General features: G+C 44.8%; 1 protein-coding gene across 4 annotated transcripts in view; it reads left to right on the forward strand.

The window, feature by feature from the left end:
- Positions 1 to 13024, forward strand: part of Pi4kb (phosphatidylinositol 4-kinase beta) — a 41419-nt gene that overhangs the window by 25257 nt on the left and 3138 nt on the right. For all 4 annotated transcript variants that reach the window (XM_042681338.1, XM_042681334.1, XM_042681337.1 and 1 more), the window contains 4 exons: positions 1223 to 1332; positions 2148 to 2252; positions 2400 to 2523; positions 5989 to 6254. In XM_042681338.1, coding sequence (XP_042537272.1) covers positions 1223 to 1332; positions 2148 to 2252; positions 2400 to 2523; positions 5989 to 6254 — 605 coding nt within the window. The remainder of the gene's footprint in view (positions 1 to 1222; positions 1333 to 2147; positions 2253 to 2399; positions 2524 to 5988; positions 6255 to 13024) is intronic.

The following is a 13024-nucleotide window of genomic DNA, read 5'->3' on the forward strand; positions in this document are numbered from 1 at the left end:
TTAGCACACATAAGCAGAAAAAGCGGGAAGTGGTGCTGTGGCTAAAGTGATAGAGAGTTCAGGCCCCACTACAGACAGAAAAAAAAGCTTTGGGGCAAAGGATCTGTATACAAAGACTGGAAGATAAGACAGTACCTGGCCCCTGATAAGAACTGAAAGAAAATTTGCATGCTGTGGGAGTGAGGTGAGAATCCCTGAGTAAGGAGGCTGGAGAGGTTGCTGTGAGTCATGGTGTAGGAAGGTTGCCATGAGTCATGGTATAGGGAGGATCTTGTTAGCTGTGGAAACTTAAATTTTATTCTGGATTATAAGGAACCAGAGCAGGATTTTATACAGGGACTTAGCTGGTTGCCAGTGGCTCACACTTTTAATCCTTACTACTCCAGAAGCTGAGATCTGCAGATCATGCTTGGAAGCCATCCTGGGCAGGAAAATCCATGAAAAGCTTATCTCCAATTAACCACCAGAAAGCCAGAAGTGCAACTGTGGTTTAAGTGGTAGAGCACCAGCCTTGAGCAAAAAAGTTCAGGGACAGTGCCCAGGCCCTGAATTCAGACCTTAGGACCAGTGCACATACATACACACACGAATCTCTAAATCTCTATGTTTGAGTTTTCAATTCAGCTAGAGAAATTAGACATAGACATTTAAGAAGAAAAATTACAGAAGATATATGTATAAGGCAGCATACATTAGGTAACAGTGGAGTAAAGGAGAGAAGTGAGGAGATAAGATCGGTTTAGATTGAACTGCTCAGAGAAATCTAGTCTAGAAGAATTCTAAACCACAGGGAAGAATGAACCCTTAACCTTGAGGGCCTCTCACTCAAGATGAGGCTGAGAATTCAGCTTATGATCTTTGGCAGTGGTTTGCAAACTTTAGTATGTTGGGAGTCTCTGGAGACCTTTTGAAAAATTCAGACTTCCAATTTTCATTCTCAGTCATGCTAATTCAGATGGATGGCAGGACCTAGAATTATGCATTCCAGCAAGCTGCTCTGTCAGTTCTGAGAACAGGTAGTTCACACTTTGAGAAACACTGCTGTGGGGTCCTTTGAGCATGCCCAGGCAGCTCAAGCTGCAAGTGGTTAGAATGGCACGGAACCATGGGAGGCTTACTCAACAGTCTGGAAGGGAGGGGTGAACATGCCATGGTGATGGCAGGCAGAGTGACAGAGCTCTATGCTTAGTACCTCTGACCAGCACTCCCCTGCTCTCCCCAGCTCCCTGAAGTGCACACCAACAGCTGTGACAACATCTCCCAGTTCTCCGTGGACAGCATCACCAGCCAGGAGAGCAAGGAACCTGTGTTCATTGCAGCAGGGGATATCCGGTATGGCCAGATCACATCGCGCCTCCTTTTTTTATCCCTTCCTAAGACACCGCTTCATCCCCTTCCTCTCTGTCTTTCAGCCTGTCTTTCCCTTTTCTCTACTTTGTCCTTGTCCTGAGGCCACCTGACTTAGGGCAGTGAAGACATTACTGAAGAAGGCTGAGACAGTACTCAAACAGCTACAGGAAGAAATGAAATGTTAAGAGGGACTCTAAAGGGGCGGGAGTAGCCAAGAAAGGAATTCAAGCAGTGTTTCTCAAAGTGGGAGACTGGCACAGTGATAGACTGCTTGTCTAACACGTGCAAGGCCCCGGGTTTGTCTTTAACACCACCACCAAAAGTAAATGAAGCCAACAACACAAAAAAAAGTGAGGTCCCAAAGTGGGACCTCAGAATCAAGTGGGAGGGAGGAGATTCTGGAGTCACATCCATTCTAAATCAATATTTGGGTAGGGGAATAGAGAGGACCAGATACCCCGAATTTTTATTTTATTTCCAGTAGTTGTGTTTCAACTCAGGGCCTCTGGTCAAGTAGAGATGGAATCTCACAGATTTTTCTGCCTAGGCTAGTTTCAAATCATGATCCTCCAGGTCTCAGCCTCCTGACTAGCTAAGATTACCAGCATGAGCCACTAGTGCCCAAGTTAGCAAAATGGTGCTGCAGATGAGGCTTTTCCTTCCATGCATCTCTCTCTCTCAGCATAGGTTTCTATCTATGTGCTTAGAGTCCAGGACTAGTGCAGAGAATGCCAGCGTAGACAGGGCCTGAAGCTCTGGGGTAACTTCTCTAAACAAATGTGTTTTCTTCCTACTAGACGGCGCCTTTCAGAACAGCTAGCTCATACCCCCACAGCCTTCAAGCGAGACCCAGAAGACCCTTCTGCCGTTGCCCTCAAAGAGCCTTGGCAGGAAAAAGTACGGTGAGTGGGAGTAAGGAGTGGTCTCTCTACTCTCAGAATTCCTAAGCGGTTTCAGGAACCCATCAGCCTCCAAAAGGTCCATCAGACTTCCAGGCAGCCTGAGTCCTCACTCTATCCAGTGATACTTTCTTTCTTCTTTCTTCACAGGCGGATCAGAGAAGGCTCCCCCTATGGCCATCTCCCCAATTGGCGGCTCCTGTCAGTCATTGTCAAGTGTGGGGATGACCTTCGGCAGGAACTGCTGGCCTTCCAGGTGTTGAAGCAACTGCAGGTAAGGAAAAGAAGGAAAGGGCCTCAGCCCAACTCGAGCACACCTGAATGACCACATAGATCCTTTCCCCCCGACCCCCTCCTCCTCTTCTTCTTGTCAGTCATGGGGCTTGAACTCTAGGCTTGAACACTGTCCTTCAACTCTCCAGCTCAAGGCTAGTGCTCTACCACTTCAGCTACTGCGCCACTTCTGGTTTTCTGAGTGGTTTATTGGAGATAAGAGTCTCAGGGACTTTCCTGCATGGGCTGATTTTGAACCATGATCCTCAGATCTCAGGCTCCTGAGTAGCTAGGATTACAGGCATGAGCCACCAGGGCCCAATTCCTTTTTTTTTTTGTCAGTCGTGGGGCTTGAACTCTGGGCCTGGGCACTGTCCCTGCGCTCTTCAGCTCAAGGCTAGCGCTCTACCGCTTAAGCCACAGTGCCACTTCTGGTTTTCTAGTGGCTTATTGGAGATAAGAGTCTCACGGAATTTCCTGCCCGGGCTGGCTTTGAACCGTGACCCTCAGATCTCAGCCTCCTGAGTAGCTAGGCGTGAGCCACCGGTGCCCAGCTCGCCCAACTCTTTTTTTCTTCTTATACTGAGGATTAAATTCAAAGCCTTGGCACTTGACAAACTTCCAGTCCCCACACTTGCTGGGGACCAGCTTCTGCCCAGGCCTCAACTGGAAACAGACTAAAAAGCAAATTGTCTTTCTCCTAGGTCAGTTTTCTGAGAAACCATAGCAGTTCTATGGCGGCCTCTACTGGTGCTTTTGTAAATTGCACCTACCCTTTTCTGACCACTGAAGACAGGGGCTTTGCCCTTACAATCAGAACTTCTGAAATGGGTGGGTGGGTTCCAGTGTGGAGAAATTGATTTCCTGATTCCCATGAATCACTTGGTCACTTACAAGCAGATTCACCTGTTTAATGTAGTTCTTTAAACTATTATCTTTTTTTCTTCTTTTTCTGTTGAGAAAGGCTCTTGTTATATAACCCAGGCCGGCCTAAAACTTGAGATTCTCCGGCCTCAGCCTACTTAGGGCTGGGCTCTTAGACATGTGTTATTATGCCAAGCTTAAACATGCTCATTTTCTAACCCTAAATCCTTTTCTGTCTTTTATGATCCTGTAGTTTTGATCTCAGAATATCATACTTCTTTTTTTTTTTTGGGGGGGGGGGGGGTTTCCAGTCTTGGTGCCTGAACTCTGGGCCTGGGCGCTGTCCCTCAGCTCTTCAGCTCAAGGCTAGCGCTCAACCACTTGAGCCACAGCACCACTTCCGGCTTTTTTCTTTTTGCTTATGTGGTGCTGAGGAATCAAACCCAGGGCCTCATGCATGCAAGGCAAGCGCTCTACCACTGAGCCACTTTCCCAGCCTGAGAACATCATACTTCTTTTTTTTGTTTGTTTTTTTTTTGTTTTTTTTTTATTTTGGTCCGGTAGTGGGGCCTGAACTCTGGGCCTGGGCGCTATCCCTCAGCTCTTCAGCTCAAGGCTAGCACTCTACCACTTGAGCCACGGCGCCACTTCCGGTATTTTTCTTTTTGCTTATGTGGTGCTGAGGAATCGAACCCAGGGCCTCAGGCATGCAAGGCAAGCGCTCTGCCACTGAGCCACCTTCCCAGCCCAACATCATACTTCTTAAGTGGTTGCTCTGCTACTCCTTCACCCCTTTTTGCTTTAGTAATTTTTAGACAGGGTCTCAGGAGGTTTTGAAACCAAGTGTTTTGAACTCCATGCCTAGAGTCACGGAGTCCCACATTAAGTCCAGCCACTTACCCTCATACACCAAATAAAGAGACATATACAAAACATGAGACAGAGAGCTATTATAAAGAGATAGAGAGCAGAGATTTACTACATGAGACAGAGGAAGACAGCACTTAGTATATCTTCATCTGTCTTGGTGTGTACACATGCACACATGCAGAGAGTGTTATCTCAAGTTAAATAGGAAGAATTGGAGCAGGGAGTAAAAAGGTCAGCATAGTTAAAGCAGAACCAAGTCACAGGTATTTGATTAAGCATTAGTTTAGTATTTTTCTCTAAAGTCTAGTAGTCTGCCTTCTCTCTTCAAGATGATTAGAAGAGGGCTGGGAAGGTGGCTCAGTGGTAGAGCGCTTGCCTTGCATGCATGAGGCCCTGGGTTCGATTCCTCAGCACCACATAAGCAAAAAGAAAAAAGCCAGAAGTGGCCCTGTGGCTCAAGTGGTAGAGCGCTAGCCTTGAGCTGAAGAGCTGAGGGACAGCGCCCAGGCCCAGAGTTCAGGCCCCACGACCAGGCCCCCCCCCCCCCCAAAAAAAAAAAAAAAAAGATGATTAGAAGCCGGCATTGGCTGCTTGAGAGGCACTTTGTTTTTTAATCACAAGATGCTTATTGTTCTTCCTGGAGCCCAGGGTAAATATATAGCTCAGGAGGCTGAGATCTGAAGATGACAGTTCAAAGCCAGCCAGGTCAGAAAAGTAATTGAGACCTCTTATCTCTAATTAACCAGCACAAAGCCACAAGTGGAGGTATGGTTCAAGTGGTAGAACACTAGCCTTAAGTGAAAAAAGCAAAGCAAGAGTTTGAGACCTGAGTTGCCTTCCTGCCCCCCCCCCCCCCCCCCCCCCCCGCAAGTACCTTTTAGGTTTCACCCAAAGCTGGCCTTTGACCTTAATCCTCATACCAATAGCTTCCTTTATAGCTGGAATGACATCCACATTCCACCATGTCCAACTTTTTTGTTGAAATAGGTCTCACTAACATTTTACCTGGGCTGGTCTTAGTCTACCATCCTCCTGATCTCTACCTCCCAAGAAGCTGGGAGGCATCATACCTGGATTTTTTTTTTTTTTTTCTTTTTGGAAGTCATGGGGCTTGAACTCTGCCTGGGCTCTGTCCCTCAGCTCTTCAGCTCAAGGCTAGTGCTCTACCGCATGAGCCACATCATCACTTCCGGTTTTCTAGTGGTTATTGGAGATAAGAGTCTCACAGACTTTCCTGCCTGGGCTGGCTTTGAACCGTGATCCTCAGATCTCAGCCTCCTGAGTAGCTAGAGTTACAGGCGTGAGCCACTGACGACTGGCTGGATTTTTATTTTGTTTATTTATTCAAGCTCTAATCATTTGGTCTAGACAGACCTCAAACTGAATATTTTCCTGCCTCTTCCTCCCAAATGCTGGATTACAGGCATGTCCTACCATATCTGGTTCCTGTTTTGTTAATGATAGTACCAACCTCCCTGTGTATAAGATGATAGGTATTTTCTGGACCTTCTATCTATATGAAAGCTTTTCTTGCATTTCTCTACATGTAGTTTCCTGCCTTTGAGAGGCCCTTGTCTTTCTTTCGAAGCTTCCAGCCCTCAGTAGACCACTCACTTGATGGCCTAGAATCCAAGGTGACAAAGGAAAGAAAGTTAGGAAAGAAGGGAGATACAGCTTGCTTTTCTGGCTTAGAGAGAGCTGAGAGTCTCGGTACTTTTGTGTCTCCTCACAGTCCATTTGGGAACAGGAGCGAGTGCCCCTTTGGATCAAGCCATACAAGATTCTTGTGATTTCGGCCGACAGTGGCATGATTGAACCAGTGGTCAATGCTGTTTCCATCCACCAAGTGAAAAAACAGTCCCAGCTTTCCTTGCTTGATTACTTCCTACAAGAGCATGGCAGTTACACCACTGAGGCGTTCCTCAGTGCCCAACGCAATTTTGTGCAAAGTTGTGCTGGCTACTGCTTGGTCTGCTACCTGCTGCAAGTCAAAGACAGGTGAGTGACTTCTCCCTTCATCTTAATCTTTCCTGGGACCCCTCTGTCCCTTCAGTTGCAGTCAACAATTGATGAACAAACTTTTTTTTTTGTCGGTCGTGGGGCTTGAACTCGGCTTGGACGCTGTTCCTGCGCTCTTCAGCTCAAGGCGAGCGCTCTACCGCTTGAGCCACAGCGCCACTTCTGGTTTTTTAGTGGTTTATTGGTGATAAAAAGTCTCACAGACTTTTCTGCCCTGGCTGGCTTTGAATCATGATCCTCAGATCTCAGCCTCCTGATTAGTTAGGATTACAGGCGTGAGCCACCGATGCCCGGCTACTGGCTGAACAAACTTTTTTTTTTTTAGAGAGACAAATGTATTTTCTTTCTTTTTTTTCAAGAAATTGTACAAAGGAGTTTAATTTCAACAAGTCAGATTATGAATATAGTGCATCTTGGTCAATGTCACCATTCCATTGTTCTCCCCCACCCCTTCCAATCCCACCTATACCTTAAATTATGTAATTCCATTTTACATGTGTATATTGAATATAATGACCATCTGCCCACCTTTCCTTTCTCTATTCATCTGTCCTACTTCCCAACAAAACATGTTTAAGGTTCCTGGTATTCATTTGTTAAACCATTTGTTAATTGTTCAGAAGAGTCATACCATTAGAATCTTCCTGAGTATAACCTTTAGTGTGTGTGTGTGTGTGTGTGTGTGTGTGTGTGTGTGTGTGTGTGTGTGTGTGTGTGTGTGTGTGTGTGTGTGTGTGTGTGTAACTAGAATAAGTTTTCTTTTGTTTATAATTTAGATCTCACCTCCTCATGTGAAAGAAAACATGTACCATTTGTACCACTTATCTCTCGGAGCCTAAGTTATTTCACTTTACATATTTTTTTTTTTTGAGGGCTATCCGTTTCCCTGTGAATGACGTAGTATTATCTTTTCTTTTAAAATAAATTATCATCTTTAAAAGTAGTTGTACAAAGGAGTTGCCATTTAACAAAGCATTTTATAAATCAATTTCATTCCTAATAGATGTTATAAATTTTACTGTATGAGGCTGGGAAGGTGGCTCAGTGGTAGAGTGCTTGCCTTGCATGCATGAGGCCCTAGGCTCAATTCCTCAGTACCATATAAGCAGAAAAAGCTGGAAGTGGCGCTGTGGCTCAAGCAGTAGAGCATTAGCCTTGAGCTGAAGAGCTGAGGGACAGTGCCCCAGCCCAGAGTTCAAGGCCCATGACTGCCAAAAAGGAAAAAAAAAAATTCTGCTGTGTATATATACCACATTTTCTTAATCCTCTCATCTATTGTCAGACATTAGGGTTGTCTCCATAATTTGGCTGTAGTATAGCAATAAACTCGAATATGCAAGTGTCTTTACGAAACCTTGACTTCTAATACTGAGTAGATACCCTAGAGTGGTATTGCTGGATCATAGAATAGTTCTATATTTAGTTATTTATTTATTTTTGAGGACCCTCCACATCGCTGTGAAGTAGTTGCAGTAGTTTATATTCCCAACAGGATATTAGGGTTTCTTTTTCTTTTTGGTCAGTCGTGGGGCCTGAACTCTGGGCCTGGGTACTGACCCCTCCAGCTCTTCAGCTCAAGGCTAGTACCCTTCCACTTGAGCCACAGTGCCACTTCCAGCTTTCTGCTTATGTGGTACTGAGGAATTGAACCAAGGCCTTCATGTATGTAAGGCAAGCCCTCTACCAGTGAGCCACCTTCCCAGCCCAGGATATTAGGGTTTCGTTTCCCTTTTCCCCCATATCCCCACTAGTATTTGTTGCTATTCACATATTCTGTTTTTGTCAGTTGTGGGGCTTGAACTCAGGGCCTGGGCATTGTCCCTGATCTCTTTCAGTCAAGGCCAGTGCTCCACCACTTTGAGCTACAGTGTCACTTCCCATTTTCTGGTGGTTAATTAGAGAAGAGTCTCACAGACTTTCCTCCCCAGGCTGGTTTTGAACCACGATCTCAGCGTCCTGTAGCTGGGATTACAAGTGTAAGCCACTGACACCTGTCTTCATTTCCTTTATGGCCAGACATTATAAACATTTCCTCCTGTGTATTGACCATTCTTACTTCTGACAGTCTGTATTTAGCACCTTTGCCCATTAGTTGGAGTTTTGATTTTGAGGGAATTTAGTTCCTGGAGTTCTTTGTATATTCTGGATATCAGGCCCTTGTCAGATGAATAGCCCATTGTGTAGTTTGTCTTTTTAGCTTAGTTACTATGTCCTTTGCTGTACAGAAACTTTAGCCTGATGCAATGTCAATTCTCTCTCCAATTTTCTGAGTCCCTGGAATTCTACTAAAGAAGTTCCTATCTATGCCAGTAAATTCTAATGTTTCTCCTGCTCCTTCCTATACTAGTTTCAAGGTTTCAGGTCTTACATTGAGGTCTTTGATCCATTTTGAGTTGTTATTAGTCTAAGATGACAGAGATCCAGATCCAATTTCAGTCTTCTACATATGGATATCTAGTTTTCCTAACACCATTGTTGAAGAGGCTTTTCTTTCAACACATATTTTTGCCTCCCTTCTCAAATCAGATGGCTGTAAGTATATGGGTTTATTTCTGGGTCTTCTGGTCTATCCTGTTGGTTTTCTGACTTATTTTTATGCCAGTTCCAAGCTGTTTTTCTTAGTGTAGGCTCTGTAGTAAAGTTTGAGTTCTGGAATTATAATACCTTCTGCCTTTTTTTTTTTTTTGGTCTGCATGGGGCTTGAACTCTGGGCCTGGGCGCTGTCCCTAAGCTCTTCAGCTCAAGGCTAGCGCTCTACCACTTGAGCCACAGCGCCACTTCCAGTTTTCTAGTGGTTAAGTTGAGATAAGAGTCTCACAGACTTTCCTTGTGCGGGCTGGCTTTGTGATCTCAGATCTCAGCCTCCTGAGTAGCTAGGATTACAGGTGTAAGCCACTGGTGCCTGGCTTTCCTGTATTTTTTGTCCATATTTGCTTTGACTATTTGGGCCTTTTGTGGTTTTATATGAATTTTTGGATTGTTTTCTCTTTATCTCAGTGAAGAATGGCCTTGGGATTTTGATGAATAGTGTGTTAAATTTGTAGATCACCTTTAGTACTGTGGCTATTTTAACAATATTAATTCTGCTGATCCATGAATATGGGAGTTCTTTGAACTTCCTGGTGTCTTGTTCAATGTCTTTCTTCAGATTTTTATAGTTTTCACTATAGAGGTATTTCTGCCTTGGTTAGGTTTATTCTTAGGGTTTTTGTTTTCTGAGGGTATGAGACAAATGTTCATTTAAGCCAAGAAGACAGATTGACAAGTGTTTGAGTAAAGGAGTAAAATAATGAAGGAGTTGGGGCTAGGAAGGTGGCTCAGTAGTAGAATGCTTGACTTGCATGCATGAGGCCCTGGGTTCAATTCTTTACCACATAAGCAGAAAAAGCCAGAAGTGGCCCTGTGGCTCAAGTGGTAGAGTACAAGCCTTGAGCTGAAGAGCTGAAGGACAGCGCCCAGGCCCAGAGTTCAGGCCCCACAACCGACATACACACACACAAAAAGGAGTTGTAGGATTGAAAAATAAGGTTTTGAGTGGACAAGGACTGAAAAGACAATAGAGATTGGAAAAAGATAAAATTGAGGAATAGTTTTGGTTTTTTGTTTTTTTTTAAGAAAAATAATGTTTTTAAAATTAAAACACAATTATGTCAGGGCACATGCCTATAATCCTAGCTACCCAGGAGGCTGAAATCTAAGGATCAAGATTCAAATCCAACCTCGGCAGACAAAAGTGAGAGACTTTTATTGCCAATTAGCCAGCAAAAAGCCAGAACTGATAGCTTAGCTCAAGTGATACAGCACCAGCTGAGTGACAGCACGAAGATGGATATAAGGGACATTATGAAGATAAAGTTGAAACTCACAGCTCTAAGTTTCCTTTCTGTCCATTCCAACATGTGATTTCCACAACTTTCAAAATATCTGGGCGCTGGTGGCTCACGCCTGTAATCCTAGCTACTCAGGAGGCTGAGATCTGAGATCACGGTTCAAAGCCAGCCCAGGCAGGAACATCCATGAGACTCTTATTTCCAATAAACCACTAGAAAATGGGAAGTGGTGCTGTGGCGCAAGTGGTAGAGCGCTCACCTTGAGCTGAAGAGCCCAGGCCCAGAATTCAAGCCCTAGGACTGACCCCCCCCCCCCAAAAAAAAAATCAAAGTATCTGTTGTTTTGCCCAGAATACCATATTTGTCAGTATCAGATGACCTTTATGAGGCCTTCCTACACATGGAGAGAAAGCACATCTTGCATGTAGATAATAATACCACCTAGACTCTGCCCTACAATAAGCCAGCATAGGTTCTGCATCTGAGGTCGTTAGAAGAATATAATTATAATGAGCTGATTGCAAGTTTTAGACTGACCCTGAAATGTCAGGATTTGAACCCAGTGCCTAGAGAGCCTAGGACTTAGCACCAGGGTTAAGTACATGGAGTCAAAGAAACTGGCATTAGTCAGGCCTCAAGGGATTTTCTCAAGTGCTTGGAAGGTGAAAGTCTATCCTTTGGGGAAGAAGAGCCAGGCAACTGAGTAAACTCAATAATAACTTTTTTTATGTAGCAGATTCCCAATCTTGAACTTAGTACTTCATGCTCTTGTTTGGCTCATTTGCTCACAATTGGTATTCTACCCCTTAAGCCATGACTCTAACTCTGGCTTTTTTGCTGGTTAAGTGGAGATGGAATCGCATACGTTTTTCCATGCATGTTGGCTTTGAACAACAGTCCTTAGGTCTCAGCCTCCTGGGTAGCTAGGGTTATGTCTTGAGCCACCAACTCAATAATAGGACTATGTCCTTTTTTTATTTTTTTCTTTTTCTGAGCCTGGGGCTTGAACTCAGGGCCTGGGTGCTGTTGCTTTTGTTCAAGGCATGTACTCTACCACTGGAGCCACAGAGCCATTTCTAGCTTTTTTGAGTTTACTGGAGATAAGAGTTTCTCAGACTTTCTTGCCTAGGCTGACTTTATGGCAGCTTAGTGTTATGTCTTGAGCCCCTAGCTCAATAAGCAAGCTGAGGAGCCAGGCGCTGGTGGCTCACACCTGTAATCCTAGCTACTCAGGAGACTACGAGCTGAGGATCGCAGTTCAAAGACTGCCTGGGCAGGAAAGTCCATGAGACTCTTTTATCTCCAATTAACCACCAGAAAACCAGAAATGGTCCTGTGGCTCAAATGGTAGAGTACTTGCTTTGAGCTGAAGAGCTCAGGCATAGTACCCAAGCCCTGAGTTCAAACCCCAGGACTGGCAAAAAAAAGCAAGCTGGGTGCTAGTGGCTCATAACTATAATTAACCCTAGCAACTTAGGAGGCGGAGATCTGAGGATCACAGTTTGAAGCAAGTCTGCGCAGACAAACCCAAGAGACTTATCTCCAATTAAGTACCAAAAAGGAAGAAGTGGAGCTATGGCTCAAGTAGTAGAGCACTAGCCTTGAGCACAAAAGTTCAAGGGCAGCTCCCAGGCCATGAGTTCATGCCCCAGAACCAACACACACACACACACACACACACACACACACATGTAGGACTATTCTTGGTTAGGCACCACAAAGCTGAGGAAAAAAATTATTGGAGTTGATCAACTCTAGGCTTCAATTTGTGAAAAATACATGCTGAGAGACCAGCCAGGTATGGTGGCACAAACCTATAATCCTAGCTATTTGAAATAGAGGTGGGAGGGTCATGGTTTGAGGCTAACCTGAGCATAAAAGTTTGCAAGACTCATCTGAACAATGGATGTGAAAGCACAAGTAGGAGGATCACAAGCCAGGCGACTAAGTCCAAGCTCAAAGTAAGACCCATCTCAAAAATAACCTATGCAAGCGCTGAGCATGTGACTTAGTGGTAGAGTGCTTGTCTAGCATGCATGAAGCCCTGGGTTCAAGTCCTCAGTATCACCTAAATAGAAAGGGCTGGAAGTGGCACTGTGGCTCAAGTGGTGGAGTCCCAGCCTTGAGCATAGAGACACTCGGAGACAGAGCCAAGGCCCTAAGTTTAAGCCCCAGGACTGGCCAAAAAAAAAAAAAAAAGCAAAAAAGGCTGGATGCACAGCTCAAGAGGTAGACCATCTGCCTAGCAAGCATATACCACTGAATCATACCTGTAATCCTAGCATCTGAGGAGGCTGAGATCTGAGGATCATGGTTTGAAGCCAGCCTGGGCAGGAAAGTCTGTGAGACTTATCTCCAATTAGCTATACACCACACACACACACACACACACACACACACACACACACACACACACACACACACACACACACACACACACACACACACACACACACACACACACACACACACACACACACACACACACACTCTCTGATAAGTGGTAGAGTGTCAATCTTCTGTCTCTCCTTAGTCTTGGAACCTTGGACAAAAAAATTAACTTGTGGGGGGAAAGACTCAGGTAGGCCTTGTTCTCCTTCTACCACCCCCCTCCTCTTTTGGCAGATCAACTCCAGAAGGTAGCCCTCTGACACAGCTCTCAGACTAACAAAGCCTCTATTGACAGTGAGGAGATTGGTTATACTGAATAGGCCAGGCCTTACATGCTTCGCATGTTAATTGTTCTTTCCACTGGCCATTCATGTGGGAATCACAAAGACCTGGGATTTATCTCCCTTTAACTCTTCTTTCCCTACAGATGGCCTGTAAGGCTTGGCTCCTGAGTTTTTAACCTAAGTGATTTAGAACTTACTGCTTGAAATGCCTATACTGTTTTACATTTAAACACACTGAGCCTCC

Source organism: Dipodomys spectabilis, unplaced genomic scaffold (genome assembly GCF_019054845.1).
Source record: "Dipodomys spectabilis isolate Male_0828 unplaced genomic scaffold, ASM1905484v1 ptg000069l, whole genome shotgun sequence".
NCBI lineage: Eukaryota > Metazoa > Chordata > Mammalia > Rodentia > Heteromyidae > Dipodomys > Dipodomys spectabilis.